Raw genomic sequence first — 17,884 nt, 5'->3', positions numbered from 1 at the left:
GAGGTGACATTCACAAGTGCCGGCGTCCGACGTCCACAATGGGAGCGACAATAGGGACGTAATTGCGGCACGTCGGGTCAAGACCCTTTAGTGACCCCTTGCTATTTTTTGCATGCTTCACTGAATGTGGTTAAAAAACTTTTTTTTTTTTAAAACAGGGCTTTTCTAAAACAATAGTGTGATCTGCAAATCTTTACATTTTCAATTCTTCCTTTATTTTGTTATTTATTATTTATATAATTTGCGTGTGCTTTGGGGCCCTGTTTTATGCCCAAAAATTTTCCTTTAAAAAAAGAAACTTTGGCCCATTTATTTTTTGGGGGGTTATTTACAGTTTATTCCCCTTTTGTTTTTAAAAATCAAAACAAATATATTTCCAGATTTTTTTTTAATCCAAAACTAATTTAATAATGACTTAAAAGTGAGAATATTTACTTTTTTGTTTAAATCCAATTTTTAAAAAAATCCAAATAATAGAAAACTCAATCAAAACTGGTAGACGTACAGTTTTAGCATTAGTCTCCAAAACAAACATTTCCTGTTTTTTTTTTATCAAAAACTAATTTAATAATGACTTAAAAACGAGAATATTTACTTTTTTGTTTAAATGCAATAAAAAAAATCCAGATAAAAGAAAACTCAATCAAAACAAACATTTCCAGATTTTTTTTCAATAAAAAACAAATTTAATAACGACTTAAAAGTGAGAATATTTACTTTTTTGTTTAAATCCATTAAAAAAAAAAAATCAAAATAAAAGAAAACTCAATCAAAACAAACATTTCCTGATTTTTTTCAATCAACAACAAATTTAATAATAACTTAGAAGCGAGAATATTTACTTTTTTGTTTAAATGCAATAAAAAAAATCCAGATAAAAGAAAACTTTAAAAAAGATTAGGACCATTTTGAGTCCAACAATTTCTCTAAATGGTACATTAAGTGTTAAAATAGTTATTGATTGATTTCACAATAAATGGATGAGTTGCCAGTGCCAGGTGACCGACATAATAGCCTTTTTTTCAATTGGGTCTTTCGACTTCCCTCTAACGTCAGCGAGAAAACGCCCACTGATCCCGAAAGAAAGACGGCCCACGAGCCCCCCACCGGCATGGGTGACCCCCTCAAACATCGGCATCTGATGCCAACGATGCTCGTGACAATAGGGAGGTAATTGCAGCATGCTTTTAATGGCCTCATCCTCCGTTTTACACGCTCCAGAGGATGCGGAGAAAAGTGCCGTCCTGGTGCATTTCAACGGCGTGATTGGCGCAGAATAGCCGATGTGAGAAATGACCTTGTACTTTTTAATGGAAGTGGACAGACAGGAATGCGAGGTTACTGACGCTCGATTTTAGCTAAAAAAAAATTGCAGGGGAGATTGCAAATGTGCGATTTATAAAGTCTGGGCAGCATCTCGAAGCAAGTCATTTTATTTACAGCGACTGGAAAAATGCACTGTTTCTGTTTTTGATGCTCCGCTTGCGCACTGTTTGTAAAAAAAAACCATTTGACATATTAGCAGGAATCAAAAGTGACAACTCCCCCTGAATTTGAATCATCCAAAATAGATTACGACCTTCACATGCCGTTAACATTAAGTTTTGGACCTTGGAAGCCATTTCAAGCATCCAATGTGAATTCCCAGTTTGGCTCTCTTCATTTTTTCCACTTCATTAAATGCAATTCCTTTGGAATTTTCACTCGCTTAAAAAAACTGACTGAAACACTGCAAACCGTAACACTCTAACACAGGGGTGTTCAAACTTTTTTTTCTCTGAGGGCCGCTTTCGGATAAATCAAAATCCGACTACAAAATCCATCCACTTCAATTTTTTAAAGAAAGGATCAAAATTAAGTACTTTAAAAAAAAAAAAACTGAACAAGTTTTGATCACGTCTGCCGGACAGCTCTGAGATCGAGGGTTCAATTCCCGGTGCGTTTTGACCTTCCTGTGTGGGGTTTGAATATTGCCTGCTTGTTTTTTTTCTGGGTACTCCCACATCCCAAAAACATATACCGGTTGGACAACCTAATTTGTCCGTAGGTATGATTGTGAGCGTGACTGATCGTTTCTCTCTTTGTGACCTACGATTGGCTGGCCACCAATTCAGGGTTTCCCCCGCCTTCTTCCCGTCACTGGCTGGGTTAGGCTCCAGCACCCGGAAAATGAATGAATGAATGTCAACCGTATATCTAGTCACCGGTTGAAATAATGTTTATTGATCACATATTTTTCCAAGCCTGTTAAAATGGAGCGACTGCATCCTTTGAATTGGAATCGGGACCTTCTTCTGCACCATGTGATGACCGTGTGCGGTCGATTGGTCGCCGGTCTTTTGGTCGCCCGGACCGCGACAACGGGCGACCAAAAGACCGGCGACCAAAAGACCGGCAACCAAAAGACCGACGACCAAAAGACCGGCGACAAAACAAGGTAAAACAACACTGTCTACGCGTCAATAAAAGCCAACAATGGCCATGAGCAGTTTCACTGAGCCGACGTGTGAGTGTAGAAGAGTTTGTATGTACATGCGTTGTCCCTTTAAGAAGCTACGTCAGTCAGGGTCTTAACAAGTTCTCCAACAAAAAACAATAAAAGTCCGGGAAATTTGGAGCTTTTCTTTAGCCTAATAAATACTACGGCATTAAGTATGACTAAATAGTAATTTACAGTTTGTATTTAGGGAATTTGAGCAACGATTTAAATGGTAATTATCAATAACCTTCCGGGCGACCAAAAAAACGCCGACCAAAAGACCGGCGACCAAAAGATCGGCGACCAAAAGACCGGCGACCAATCGACCGTGTACCGTGATGACGTACGTAACTGGTCTTCCAGTGCAGGCTTCACGCAGCCTAAGATTTGACATGTATTGCTTCTTGATAGAAGGCCTACTAATAGAACCTGATCTGTACAGTGCGTCAACATTGCACAAATCCGTTCCCAGAGTAGCACAATATCCAGTTTTTTAATCACGATAGTGGAATTTATGTCGCACGCCTCTAAGGAGAAAGTGCCATTACAGCCGTTATCAGAACTCAGCCCCCGCCTGGGATAATTGCACCTATGGCTAAAGCGGCGCACGCGTGGAGTACGGTGACAGGAAGCAAGCGGTGGCGGCGGTGCTGCTCGGTCGGCGGTAAAAGCTTCCAGCTGTTTGAGGAGCACGTGCACAAAACCATCAGCGTGCGACGTTCCAAGCGCCCACTCGGCTTAGTTTGCGGTGTGTGTGCAACTACAGCGACAGACTACTTCACAACTCCTCATTCCCAAAAAAAACTCTCAGTGGGTCTGGATGCTGCGTTAGCACTTTGGCCGTAACCACATAGCTGCACTTAGAAAGCGGCGCAAACCATCGGCAAGACTCTACAGGTGCTAATTTTAACGTATGCGTGCAGTCAGAGATGTATGGTGGGTTAAAATAGTTGAACCGTTTGGCTGCTAATGACAGCGAAAGATGTCCAAATGGGTCAGCGGCAGTCACGGAGTTGATGGAAAACTGCATTTCTTTGTTGTTTTGAGTCTGGGCCATGTTTTTTTTTTCGGCCACCCAGGGGGAGGGGCTTATTGTTCTTGGGTAGGTTAAATTAAATTTTGTTGGTATCTTAAAGGGAGGTGTACATATTAATCCCCGGAGCGTGATTGTTTTTTTTTTTTAATGTTTCAATTATGTTCATTCCAGACTTCTTGTTGCCCGTAGCTTCCGAATTTGCCAGTTGTGGTCCGTTTGAACTTTTTTAAATACTTTTTTTTAAGGCAAAATCTAAAACTGTTGTCCAGTCTAATTTATTACATCAAGTTTTTGTATATTTTCATCGAAATATTTCAAAAATCACATTTTTTTTTATCTGTGATGATATCGATTGGTTAAATACAGTCAATCAAAACCCAAAGCAAAATCTGTGGCGGAAATTTTGAATTGACAGAAAACCAAAACAGTTTTTGATTCTGCACCATCAAATTAATTAAAAACAGCATTCAGACCAAAACAGCAGTTTTATTCTTCAAAATTGTTGCTTCATGTTATAATTTCAATGTCAATTTACAAAAATAGTCATGAAAACAAATAGATTAAATGCCAACGGACCAACTGTATTTTCCTACCAGAACTTTTTTTCCTGGCACTTTAAGTCAATCATCCCCACATTGAGTTGTCAGGAACCAGTTGTCGTGACAACCACCTTCTCTATGCCTCACTCTTCTAATCTGTCCGTCAACATCCTTCTTAGAACCCATCAGCCCCCCATTTTCCTCGACATTTCTTCACACAACATGGGCATCCAACGGCTTCCCTCGTGCGAGTGCGGGCACGTCTCATTCTTTTAGCTGTTGCGACTGAAGGAATGACACACGGCGTGTCGGTATAAGTCGCTCTAGTGTCACAAAAGGCGTGTGGATTTTCCAAAGCTTCCATTTTTGTGGACCCTGCCGGGGAAGTGACACCTGAGAGACACTAATGATAGAGCCGAGCCTCTCAGCCATGTTGTCATCTTGCGTGTATTTGTGTTGTTTTTGCACAGAGGTGAAGTTCTTCCATTTAGGCAGCATCAAGCTCCCGCATTCCATTTATTTGTCATAATGCCACGCATTCCGAGTTGCTTTGGCACTGCTTGGTTGTGCTTGTTATCAATGAGGTGCAGCTGTGTGTCTTTGAGGTGCACATCATTCAATAGGATGAACTCAATTCTGCAAAGCCACACTGAGTGACAACGTTGGGCATGTGACAATATGGATGGAGTGGATATATTGATTTTGTTGTGGATGAATGAATTCCAAATAGATACTGCTGTGGTATAGCCTTTCAGATTTGTTTTTGCTTAACTGAAATAGCAACTATCATCTTTTAATGGAATGTAATAACCTCTGTGGTGAGCCGTCATCGAGGCCTTTAATTTAAGGTATGACTCAGGGTAGGTGTAAATAGATGTTTGCCCAATGTGTTTTTTTTTCTGGGAGGAGTAATTTGGCTGCCATTTTAAGGTTTGTTGATGATGTAATAGTATTTTTGAAAAGCTGTCATTTTGGGCTTTCATAGGAGGTGTCACATGATATGGTTTGCGCCGATTTTATTTTTGCCTTTAACAGCGATATTTTTTGATCATTTTTCTTACCATAATACTTTCAACATGGTAGGTCTTTATACAGGGATTGAGTGAATACCAGACCTTAAAGCAACCAGTGGTAACTGGACCAAATAATATCCAATATATTAGTTATTTTATAATGTGATGTTATGTCCTCCAATTGCTTGCTTGCTTGCTTGGATTCGTAGCTTCACGAGTTATATTCTGTTGGTATTTCATGTAACACGAGTGTTCTCGTATGTAGCACATTTGCGTTATTTTTTATGAATTATCAGTTTAGCACTTTTAAAAAGAACTGTAATAATAGTGTCAGATAAAACCCAAGTAATGCCCAACCCTAAATATGACTGACTGAACCCTTTTCAACTCGATGGCGATTTCTTTTCAAGAAAAAAAAGATGTTTCTGTCGAATTCCTCAGCATCATAAGATTTACCGATATGACCATCAAATCTTTGGGGGCGCGTCTTCAAGGCTTTTAATATGAGGTGTGACTCGATATGGTTTCTTCGCACTCATTTTTTTTTCTTCCGAAGTGACCCTTACTACCATTTTAAGAAATGAAAACATGGATCATTTAATGTCTTGTTTTTTTTGCTGTACCTTACAAAGCGTCCGGAGCTTCACATTGCTGCCTCATGTTGCTTTAGTCAATGCGAGCCATGTTTACAATCAGGCCTCCCAGGAGCAATTAGCAGTAGCCCCTCCCTTGCCGCTACTCAACAATACAAAACATCTGGAATGTGATGTGCAGCTGCGAACTCGAGCACGTGCGCTTTACTTTTTGGGTGGAAAATGGCGCCGGCGGATGATTTCTGTTAGTCGGAGCCGAGCGCCGATGCACACAAGTTGTCCCAAAATGTATTCAGTTGTTGTTTTCGGCTCATCTCAACATCTGCTTGACTTTATAGTTTGGCGGGATTTTTGCGGGTGACCTCATCAATAAAGTTTGCATTCGGATGTATTTTTTGGGAGGGTTTGCGGAGCCTGCCAAGTTGAAGGGCTTCATATCAGAATTGAATGCTTTCAAATGCAACATGGAAAATGCATGCATTTAATCATATATATTTGACATGTATACAACAGGGTAACAATTCTATTACAGTTGAAATTAGACTTTGATGTCTAATGTCTCGCAGTCAATGTGTTGCGCCTGCTTTTTCACTTCTCACTCTTTTTACTGACACAGTACATTTTTTTGCTTGTTTTTTTTTTCAATTATATCTAATTTTGTACTTTATTTGTGTCCGTATCATTTGAGATGTTATATGTGCAATATTAGATTAGATTAGATTAGATTTATTCATCCCGTATTCGGGAAATTTCACTGTCACAGTAGCAAGAGGGTGAGAATACAGACACAGAAAAAGACATTTTAGACATAAATAGGTAATAAATAAGTAAATAAAAAAATTAAAAAAAAATATATATATATAAATTAGAAAATATATAAATAAATAAATGCATGTGTGTATATATATATATATATATATATATATATATATATATATTACTATGAATTCTTCTCTATAGTGCACATCCTATGTTAGCCTTAAATCATTATTTAATTGAACCTAGTGTCTTTTTTGGACAACAATTAGAGGTTAGGAATTTCAATACTAACAAAAAAAACACTTAGAATTTTTTTTGTATTTATTGTCATTTTTTTTTGTGTATGTTAATATATATTACTGGTGTTTTTACTGTATTTGCATTGGTTAAATGATCCAAAGATTCCCACAGAAATAATCAATCCCCTTGTGAAAATCCTTCCGAGAAGTGTAAGTAAAGAGGGATGAGTGTTTTCTCATTCTCACTTGGTGTAACTTTAATGGCCAAGACTGTGTACTTTGGCAACCTGCGGCTAATTGAACATGTTGGAGCCGGCAGTACGTATTGATGATGAGTGCTGCAACGAGCGGCGGTAAAAAGCCGGAGTTGGCACGCGGCTGATGAAACAAGAGGCTGATGGATGGGGGCGGAAAGGAGCCTCGCCTCGTCTCAATCCACCTCTCTCCAAATCAGCCTCGCCGTCCAACCGCAAACGACCTCTTCAAGACACACTTAATGATGGCGCTCAAATGCCACACAACTGACATGTTATCTTTTTTCTCCCTCACGCTGACCGCTTCGTTACCACGGCTACCGTCTTTAACGATGTCTATTCCTCACTAGTGCTACTTTCATGGGTTTTCCCTCCTCTGCTTTTTATGCTATTGTCTCACTGTGATGTATGACGGAGTGTTAACATGCCCCAGGAAGCAGTTTTTTAGGGAATGACCGTCCCTCAGGGGACCACCAGGCTCATAAATGTGCATGGTACATTTTGTTAAGAAAAGGATTTAACTGTCTTTTTAGCAGTATTAAGATCTACTGTATTTTCTGGACTATAAATCACACTTTTTTCATTGTTTGTCTGGGCCTCCACTAATATTCTAGTGGGACTTTTTTTTTTTCTATGTTTTTTTTCTTTCTGACCACAACATCCAGGTTTTTTTTTAGGTTGTAGTTATGGGTTTAGACAGTTTTTCCTCCCTGGTTTCTTTTAAAATTAAAAATTGCCTTGCCAAAAATGCAACTTATAGTCCGAAAAATACGCTAACAGTTTTTTGCATTTTTATGCTTTTGTATTTTTGGACTATATGTTCATTTTGGCATTATTTTTTCCTATTTAATTGCTTTTATTTTAAAGAGTTTATTTCATCTTTTGATCCTTTTTGGTCTTTTTTGGTGTTCTGTTTTTTTTATTTTTTAGTTATGTTACATGATTTGCTTGTGCATAAGAATTTATGGAACCTTTTAGAACAATAACTAACTTAGATCAACTTTTTTGTGCTTTTGCAACTATGAAAAGACAAATACAAGAATATAGAGTATATATATATATATATATATATATATATATATATATATATATATATATATATATATATATATATATATATATATATATATATATATATATATATATACACAGACTTTTTAATATATATACTGTATATTTTGTCCCCGCCTATGACTTTAACGACAGGCTTTGGCTTTATTGATTCCAGATGTTGCTGGATTTTCCACAAAGCAAGAGCTTTTGGTTTGGAAAAGTACTTTTAAATGTGATGTTTTGCACAAGATGACTCGTGTGCAGCTGGCTTTTTCTCGTACAGTCTGTAGGAAAAGCTTATTATCTTGCCAAGGTGCTTTGAGTGTTATTGGAACGACAGCAAATGGTCGTGTTTACGAGCGGCTCATCTTATTTAGACAAGCTGCATTTTGGCTTCGCCGTCGTGTTCGCATTTTATGAGCTCCGCGCCGAGAAGCGATACGTCAATATTTTTGCAAAAGCATGGATACAAAGTGTGCACAATTAGCCATGTCCCCAATTCTAAATCGGGAAAAACATTTTCAGTGGATCGGAGTCGGTTAAAGAAGATTGGGCTTTTTAAATGTATTTCTTTCCATTGTTAAGTATGAACTCATTAGCTGCCATTGACGGTGAGCAAACAGTTACATTGCATCACTTTCTATGCCAGGGGTGTCAGACTCGGGTTGGCTCGCGGGCCGCGTTGACGTCAACTCAATTTCATGTGGGCTGGACCATTTTAGATATAATATTTAGATATTTTTTTATAAATAGATTAAAAGAACTGGATTAAAAGCCCTGAATATTCAGTTTTTTTAATAGATCTAAAACAATGTTTATTTTAGCTTTTTTTTATATTTTTAGATTTTACAAAATGATTTTTGAACTAAAAACACAGAAAAAAATGGATTAAAAAATTACAATTATTGATTTAAAAGGGGGAAAATCTGGAAATTTAATATACATCTATACTCTTCATTTTAATTTGATCCTAAAACAGAAAGTCGGCACTCATGATTTACTTTCCCGGACCGCACAAAATGATGCAGCGGGCCAGATTTGGCCCCCGGGCCGCCACTTTGACACATGTGCTATAGACAATAATATGTTGGCTTCAGTGTTTTATTATCGGTCTTTCAGTGTCTCCCATTTAAATAATTTTCAACTATCCACTTGTTTTGTCAGTGTCAGCGTGAAGATAAATTCCTTTGCAGAGATATTTTTTTAAACAAATGTTTAGCATTCCAAGACTTGAATCTCTTTTCCCAAAGCTAGAAACTTAATTATTTTGATTGATATCACAACCAAAACAACATGATCATGTTCAGGCATTTTTCCCCCAATTCAATAGTGGCTATGAATGTTAAAGAAGTTTGCAATTTCTCCCCCAAAAAATATTTTCTAGTTACATAGTTCTAGAAACAAATCTTGGCAAACATTTTTTTTTTTATTTTTACCAAAGGAATTTTGAAGCGTGACGCTCATTGACTGAAGCAACAACATGTATCACAATTTTGCATGGCGGTGTACGAACACAGCCACGGGCAAAAAAATGTTTGTTGCAACTTGTGAGGAATGTCGATGTTATTTCTTGACTTTTTCCCCCTCACAATTTAAAAAAAAAAGGTGTCATAATAGCATGTCTGGCATAGTTTTATCAAAATACCCTGAGGATAGATGAGCATAATCCACGCCCTATTCCTTGTCTCAATTAAATCATGCTGTTTTTAAGGCCTGTAATTCAATTTAGCTAACCTTAATTTGCCCTATGTACATAATATTGTTAAGACGGTGTAGATTGGGATGACTCACCAAGCGCAGCTGATCTTGTCAAGGTTGGAGAAATTATTTAGGGAGCAGTTATTTTTTAATTTAGCCTCCAATATTTTTGAAAGACGACACAACTTTGGGTAAAGAGACTGGGAAGAGAACATGAAAGATTAGGGAACAAAAATCATGATTCAACTAGTGTTGTTACAGATAAGGCGATCATATAAAAGTACCCAAAAATCTTCGATTTATTTCAGGAAAAATAGCAATTATTTAATTTTTTGTATTAAAAAAAAGTATTTTATTCTGTTTAATTTGAGTTTCTTTTTTCATAATTTTATTTTTTCGTGTATATATTTTTATTTATCAGACTTTTTTTGATGGTTTAACTTGAATTTCACCATTTTTGGTGCATTTTTAATTTTTGTAAAATACACACATTATTTTTTTTATTTCCCATTACTCTTTGATTAATATTCAATAAATAGTAAAAAAAAATATAATCTAATAATAATAAAATAATAGAGATTGTTTTTTTCTATTTTTTTTGCTTAGCTTTTTAATTTAAAAATAGGGGGAAAAACGCAGTCATTTAAAAACATTTTTACCTTTTAAATTGATTTCCCTGTGATTGGCTGGCTACCAATTCTGAGTGTCCCCTGACTGCCCAAAGTGGGATCAGCTCCAGCACCCCCGTTACCCTTGTGACGACAAGCGGTATGGAAAATGAATGGAATTGATTTACATTCATCAAAAAGGGGCGTACTATTGTATACTGTATAGAATATAATAGTATTGATAAATGAATTAAGGCGCCACCTGGGCACTTTTCTCCGTCCGCCATAACCATAATATCTTATTTTTTCCACGCAGATGCAAAGGAGAGATCAGCCAAGAGGTTCTCGGCCGAGGGTGTCTTCAATTACACGTCGCTATTGCTCAGCCAGGAGGACGACATGCTCTACGTGGGGGCCCGGGAGGCGCTCTTTGCCCTCAGCCTCTCTGACATCAGCAGGACTAAGCTGCAGAAGAATGTGAGTTAGACGGACGGACGCGTATATCGCCACATGCCAAGTGCTAGCTAGCACTTGCGCTAGTTTAGCCTCCAAGTCAGGGGTCTCCTAACTCCGGCCCGCTGCCCAGTTTTTATTGGCTCGCAGCCGGTGGCATGTGGTGAAGAGCGTCGGCCTCATAGCTCTGGGGTCCTGGCTACAAATCCAGGTCACGTCCACCTGTGTGGGTTTCCTCCGGGTACTCCGCTTTCCTCCCACATTCCAAAAACATGCATGGTAGGCTGATTGGACACTCTAAATTGCCCCTAGGTATGAGTGTGAGCGTGAATGCTTGTTTGTCTCGTTGTGCCCTGCGATTGGCTGGCCACCGATTCAGGGTGTCCCCTGCTTCTAGCCCGGAGATAGCTGGGATAGGCTCCAGCACCCCCCGTGACCCTAATGAGGATAAAGCGGTTCAGAAAATGAGATGAGATGAGATGAGGCCCGCAGGAGAAGCTTCAATTCAGCCTGCATTGCACTACTCAGAGTTACTAGTTGAAATACAATTTTTAAAGCCCATTTTTTGGACCTGGTTCTGGTCGTCTATTTAACAAATAAAAGTGGAAGGATTTCAAATTGGCCCCTTCCATCCTTTGATTTTTTTGGGAAAGCAAGCTTCAGAGAAAAAAAGTTTATGACATGCTAATTGGAGTACTTTTTAAACATCAGGTGAGTGTTTTTTTCAACTCTGAATTTTTCCTGCTTACCAAAGTTGGTTGTATGAATTTTTTTAAGCTTGTTGCATTTTTTTCTTTTTGATGATTCATTTTGACTGTTTTTTGGGGGGCCTTCAGTTGACTTGGGCCACTCCGCTTGGAAAGAGAGAAGAGTGCAGCTTCAAAGGGAAGAACCTTGAGGTGAGATGATCTCGGAGTTCACAAATAGAAAACATTGTTGTTTTATGTCTTTGTCTCAATCAGAAGTTGACGTAATTTTCGGACTACAAGACGCTCATTTTTTCTCCCCCTCAAATTAAATCCTGCATCTTAAAAGTGGATTTTTTTGGTGGGGTGCTATCTTTTGGTTTAAATATCCCATAGAATGGGGGTGCTCACACTTTTTTGCACGTTCATTAAAAAATTAATAGAAAAGAAGCTATTATTATTAATTTTTAAAATAAATATAATTTTTAGGATAGCCGTATTATTGTCTCAACTCGTTATTATACAAGTGTCTCATTAGTGTTGTGTGATTTAAATGACCTTTTATTTGTTTGTTTTACATTTATTTTCATCTTTCCAAAATAAAACATTCAAACTAAAAAATATTTTATTTTTTAGAGTTTTTAATGGAACACAATGTAAATAAAAACTAAAATAATGCAATTCAAATGGAGAAAAAAAATGCACAAAGGTTACTGCTCCAAGTAAAACTCCATTTATTTCATAGTATTTAACTCAATGATGGCAACAGGTGTGCAATTCATTTTTTAACCAGGAAAAAAAAGAGTTAACACTGTTTTTTTGTCATCTTTAGCTACTTTCATCAGGTGTGCATGGTGACTTTTTTTTCTTGTTTGTATGTCTACATTGTCAAACCAGCTTTTGTATCCTAAGGCGACAAATCCTTCAAATTCAGCTTTATTTGATCATTCAAGGTTTTTATGTGTAGAAGTGGAGCAAATAGAAAGCACTTTTCATGTTCTTTGTTTTATTCGTTGTTTTTTTTCCTTCTCCGATAGACGGATTGCTTCAATTACATCAAGATTCTGCTACGTCTCAACAGCACTCACCTGTACGTGTGTGGCACCTACGCCTTCAGCCCCATTTGCACCTTCATTGTGAGTCTTTGCAAATGTATATTTCAAAATTTACCCTTTACTTGAAAGCTGTATTCAAACCAGGAAGGTCCATAGTTTCCTTTCTTTCCCTTCTTTTGCGTGGTCAGCTTTCACATTTATCCCGACAAGTCAACAGGCAGGCCGTTAATGTGTGGGTGGTTCCCAGCTGCAGACGTGTTTACCCAGAGAAGAAGCACGTTGGGAGCGAATGGTAGCCCAACCGTGGGGTGACATTCGCGTCAGTTCTGTAGAGCTTTCCCGCTTTTGACGTCCAAAAGTCAAAGAATAACACGGGACGTCTCGGACCGAGGAGGACGGCGTGAACGCTCCCCGTGTTGACACAGCGCAGGACGCTCTGTCACATGCATAAAATTGCATGTTTATTTTTATAGACCATCTTTAACGAGACAGGCATGTTCGGGACAGATTTATGTCGCGAACTCCGAGTTATGCATTCCTGGTTTTATGCCTTTTATTAGCTTACTTTTGTTTTTGTTTTTATTGTTTGTGTCCTTAAATTTTTCCCTTTTACTCTTTTAATGCCACAGACGATGAGGGACGTCCAATCATGTGGTGTCCAATCATCCTTCTGTTGCGAATTGAGTTTCTTACTAGTAGATGTCCAATCTATTTAATGTCGAACGTTCGCCGACAATGGATTGGACGTCTAGTGATGATAAGAGCTGAATTTTTTAGTTTTAATTACAAAAATAAAGACGGAAACTTTCCAATTTATTTTTTTTTTTTTTAGAAATTTAAGGTAGTAAGTTTGATCTTTATTTTTTTAATTAAAAAATAGTCCCCGAAAACATTTCTTTCCGCAATCAGCATTATTTCAGGATAACAGAAATTAGAAGAAGAAACATGAAGTCAATAAAGATGATTTACAAGCTTTGAGACAGGCCCAATCTGGATTTTGACACCGATAATTAAAAGGAGACAAACCAATAAAACAAACAACACATTTTGAAACAAGAATGATGATCAAATATATGCTACCTCGCTAGAAGTAGCCTTACACCAGGGGTGTCAGACTCGATTTCACATGGGACGGACCATTTTAGATATAATATTTAGATTTTTTTTTTTTATAAATGGATTAAAAGAACTGGATTAAAATCCCTGAATATTCCGTTTTTAATAGATCTAAAACGATTTTTATTTTAGCTTTTTTATATATATTTTTAGATTTTACTAAATGATTTTTGAACTAAAAACACAGAGAAAATGGATTAAAAAATTACAATTATTGATTTAAAAGGGGGGGAAATCAGGAAATTTAATATACATCTATACTTTTCATTTTAATTTGAAACTAAAACAGAAAGTCAGCACTCATGATTTACTTTCCCGGGCCACACAAAATGATGTGGTGGGCCAGATTTGGCCCCCGGGCCACCACTTTGACACAGGTGCCTTACACAATGATCACAACTTCATACACTGCCACATTGAAAAAAATATTAGTTTACCAAATGAGTCAAGCCGAATTCTTCTTTTTTGGCCAAAAATGTGCTGCTACTGACTTATCATTCATTCTTGGTAACCCAATCATTGTCTTATGTGGATTTAAAAAAAGGAAACCAGATGTTTAATCAACACATGCTTATTAAAGCAGAATATTAAAGCTCATGTGGCAGATTGACGAGCACTTTGCACACAATTTGAACCATATGTGTGGCAAATGACAACCCGTTTACTCACCATTCGCGCTGCCAGGAAATCAGGGCTCTTTTGTGTGTTTAGCGCTCTGGGCCGTTGAGGTCATGGTGATCCATCCTGATGATGTCATCAAACCCTGCCCGTCTTGTTTGCAGAACACGTCCACATTCACGCTGGCGAGGGACGACGCCGGCGAGGTGGTCATGGAGGACGGACGCAGCCGTTGTCCTTTTAATCCCGAGTACAAATCTACGGCCATCATTGTCGGTGGGTACTTTTGAAAGCTCAAATATGCCGTTTTGTTCATGAAAAATGTATATCTTTCAAATTTATAATAAATATAAAACACTTCTGAGAATAAGCGCTTCAGAAGATGAATGAATAATAAACTGTATATTCTTCTTTATTCATTTTCATTTGATTTCATGTATTTTTAATGATATTTGAAGTAACAAAAAGGCAAAAATCTTTTGTATGTATTTTACAACTGCTTAGTTTATTCATTGATAAAAAAAATCTTGATAAAAGAAAAAATAATAACTCGCGTTATCTTATTTTTTTAAGACATACTTATTTTAAACCTGTTTAGCTATTATTAATCAATGAATAAGTAATGAGCACCCATCGTCCTACTTTCTCTAGACATTATTTCCTCTTAAGCATCTTGTGTCTTCCAAAAGGATGATTCTGAATTTTTAGCTCGACCACATAAACTTTATTTTTATTTTTAGATGGTGAACTGTACACAGGCACAGTCAGCAACTTCCAAGGAAACGAGCCCGTCATTTACAAAAGTTTGGGTCAGGGAACGGCGCTCAAGACGGAAAACTCCTTAAAATGGCTGCAAGGTAAACGCGTCGCAATGTGAACACCACCAGCATTTAAAAAAGGCTCCTTTTATAGCTAAGCTTTGAAAATGATGCTCATTAGCCCCTCCCATTTGTTAATGAATGCTCCTCTTAAATTGCTGCCTTCCATCACAACAATATATCAAATTGTCATTGCTCTCCATTGACTGAAATGTTTTGCATTTTGCAAAATAAGACACGTAAAGCCGACACGAACCAGAATCAAGCATGTTTTCCCCCTATTTTTCCACAGATCCAGTCTTTGTGGGCTCGGCTTACATCGAGGAGAGTCAGCCGGTCGGGAACCCGGTGGGCGACGACGACAAGATTTACTTCTTCTTCAGCGAGGCGGGGAAGGAATTTGACTTCTTTGACAACACCATTGTGTCCAGGATCGCTCGCGTGTGCAAGGTAAGACCACGCCTGGAGGGTTGGACAAAAAAACAAAAACAAAACGCGGTCGTTATACGCCTGCTTTGTTTGTAAATCGGATACAATTACCACTCAGGGTGAAGTGGCACCCACCCGTGTCAGAACACGCGTAAAGTGTGATGGAAACAAAGCATCACAAGCTTTGTTTTGTACCGTGTGGTCGATTGGTCGCCGGTCTTTTGGTCGCCGGTCTTTTGGTCGCCGGTCTTTTGGTCGCCGGTCTTTTGGTCGCCGGTCTTTTGGTCGCGGTCTTTTGGTCGCCCGGACCGCGACAACGGGCGACCAAAAGACCGATGACCAAAAGACGTGTGAGTGTAGAAGAGTTTGTATTTACATGCGTTGTCCCTTTAAGGGTCAGGGTCTTAACAAGTTCTCCAACAAAAAACAATAAAAGTCTGGGAAATGTGGAGCTTTTCTTTAGCCTAATAATTACTAGGGCATTAAGTATGACTAAATAGTAATTCGCAGTTTGTATTTAGGGAATTTGAGCAACGATTTAAATGGTAATTATCAATAACCTTCCGGGCGACCAAAAGACCGGTGACCAAAAGATCGGCGACTAAAAGACCGGCGACCAATCGACCGTGTACCGCCTGGAGAGTTGGACAAAAAAAAAAAAAAAAAAACACGCGGTCATTATACGGCTGCTTTGTTTGTAAATCGGATACAATTACCACTCAGGGTGAGGTGGCACACACCCGTGTCAGAACACGCGTAAAGTGTGATGGAAACAAAGTATCACAAGCTTTGTTTTGTACCGTCAGACATACTTTACAAACATGTCCACCGGACCGCCCTGTATATATTTAGAAATGTTGAAATGATTTATTGAATGATTATGAATCATGGGAATCTGTTCCTTCATTCAAACCAAAACAAATTGAACCTCCTAGCGAAAGGTGAACATTCCCCACCATAAATAGAACCTTTGCTTTATTAAATGACGTTTTTGATTTGTTTTGTTTTTCTGTTCTGTACCGCGCAAGTTGCTGATATACAGTTTTAGTGAAATATTCATACTGCAGAGGCATGTTTTCACAGCGCGGGTGTCTGCGGGGAGTCGTCCCCGTGCACGAGTACAATACAAGCGTACTTAACGAGAGTAGTGGACAGCTGAGAGAGCAGGAATTTGCACCCTTCATTACCATGTGTGCAAAGGCTACTGTAGTGCATCGTAATTGGCTCCCGAGCCCCGCGGCGGTCCCGCCTCGCCTCGCCTCAGCATGCGGCGAGACGGTTGTTCTTCTTCAAGAGATCACGTGTTATCCCCGTTCACGCGTTCTCGTAAGGGAGCTCGGGGTTACCCGGGTCTCGACGCCGCAGCCACGCGGCTGTTTTCGGTTCGCTTTGCCACCTGTTTACAGGCTTGCGGATAATCACCAGGGTGGTTGGATTGGTGTTTATGTGAGGATTCTGCACACCTCAGGGGAGGAGGTTAGGAACCTCGCGTTGAAGTGGGGGGTGTGGAAGTGAATGAGGTTTTATTGGTGGGAGAAATGTTCTTCTTGTGTAGTGGAAGACTTTATAGCAGTGATGCCCAACCTTTTTCTTCCAGTCAAAATGAGCCAGTGCTTTTAAGAAAGGTTCAAATTGAAGTCAGTGGTGTCCAACCACGCACGACACGCTATTCAGTTTTTTATTGAATATGGTCCGCACAATAAGCTTAAATGTAGCCTGCATTGCACTTTTCAGCTTTAACACTAGAGGGAGCTCATCACTTTTTTGTTAGTTTGATGGTTGAAACAAATGTAGAAAATGGTGTAGATGTTTTTTTTATTTTCTAAATACAAGAATATCATTTGGATTATTTTGTGGCTTACAGACTTTGAATCTTTCACTTCCACTGACAGCTGTAAACTTAAAATCCATTTCAATTTTGAAATCTGGTATGTTATCATATGAACTGCCATTGATAGACGTACAATCCATTTTGACTGTTAGAACTGACAGCAATCATTCAATCCAAATGTTTATCGCCATCAATGGCTAGCATTGAGTTAGAACTTTAAATATGTTTCAAAACCTGATTTTTTTTTTGGATTTATTTTGTTTTTACATGATTTTGGCCATCTAGTTAACAAAGGTGGAAGGATTTCAGTTTGGCCCTTGCATCCTTTGATTTTTTATTTATTTTTTTAAAGGGGCCCTCAGAAAAAAAGCTTTGGACACCCTTGGCTTAAGTACACCCTTTTTTAGAGAAAATATACATATATTATTATTATTATTTTTTTTTTTTTACAGAAGGAAGTGCTCGCCTCACATTCTTGCCACACGTCAGTCCAAAAATGTCCCGTTCATCTATTTTATTTTAACTATAACTCCACTCGACTTGAAGCAGCTTCTAATGAAGTCCATTCTTCATCTTTTATAGGCTAATAATCCCTACCGGTCAAACC

General features: G+C 38.3%; 1 protein-coding gene across 2 annotated transcripts in view; it reads left to right on the top strand.

Annotated features, from left to right (window-relative positions):
• Nucleotides 1-17,884, top strand: part of LOC144066788 (semaphorin-4B-like) — a 73,250-nt gene that overhangs the window by 46,530 nt on the left and 8,836 nt on the right. For both annotated transcript variants that reach the window (XM_077590130.1, XM_077590122.1), the window contains 6 exons: nucleotides 10,588-10,748; nucleotides 11,561-11,623; nucleotides 12,448-12,546; nucleotides 14,364-14,475; nucleotides 14,940-15,056; nucleotides 15,310-15,467. In XM_077590130.1, the coding sequence (XP_077446256.1) occupies nucleotides 10,588-10,748; nucleotides 11,561-11,623; nucleotides 12,448-12,546; nucleotides 14,364-14,475; nucleotides 14,940-15,056; nucleotides 15,310-15,467 (710 nt within the window). The remainder of the gene's footprint in view (nucleotides 1-10,587; nucleotides 10,749-11,560; nucleotides 11,624-12,447; nucleotides 12,547-14,363; nucleotides 14,476-14,939; nucleotides 15,057-15,309; nucleotides 15,468-17,884) is intronic.

The sequence above is a fragment of the Stigmatopora argus genome, chromosome 2 (assembly GCF_051989625.1).
Source record: "Stigmatopora argus isolate UIUO_Sarg chromosome 2, RoL_Sarg_1.0, whole genome shotgun sequence".
NCBI lineage: Eukaryota > Metazoa > Chordata > Actinopteri > Syngnathiformes > Syngnathidae > Stigmatopora > Stigmatopora argus.
This window is presented reverse-complemented; position numbering and strand designations above follow the sequence as displayed.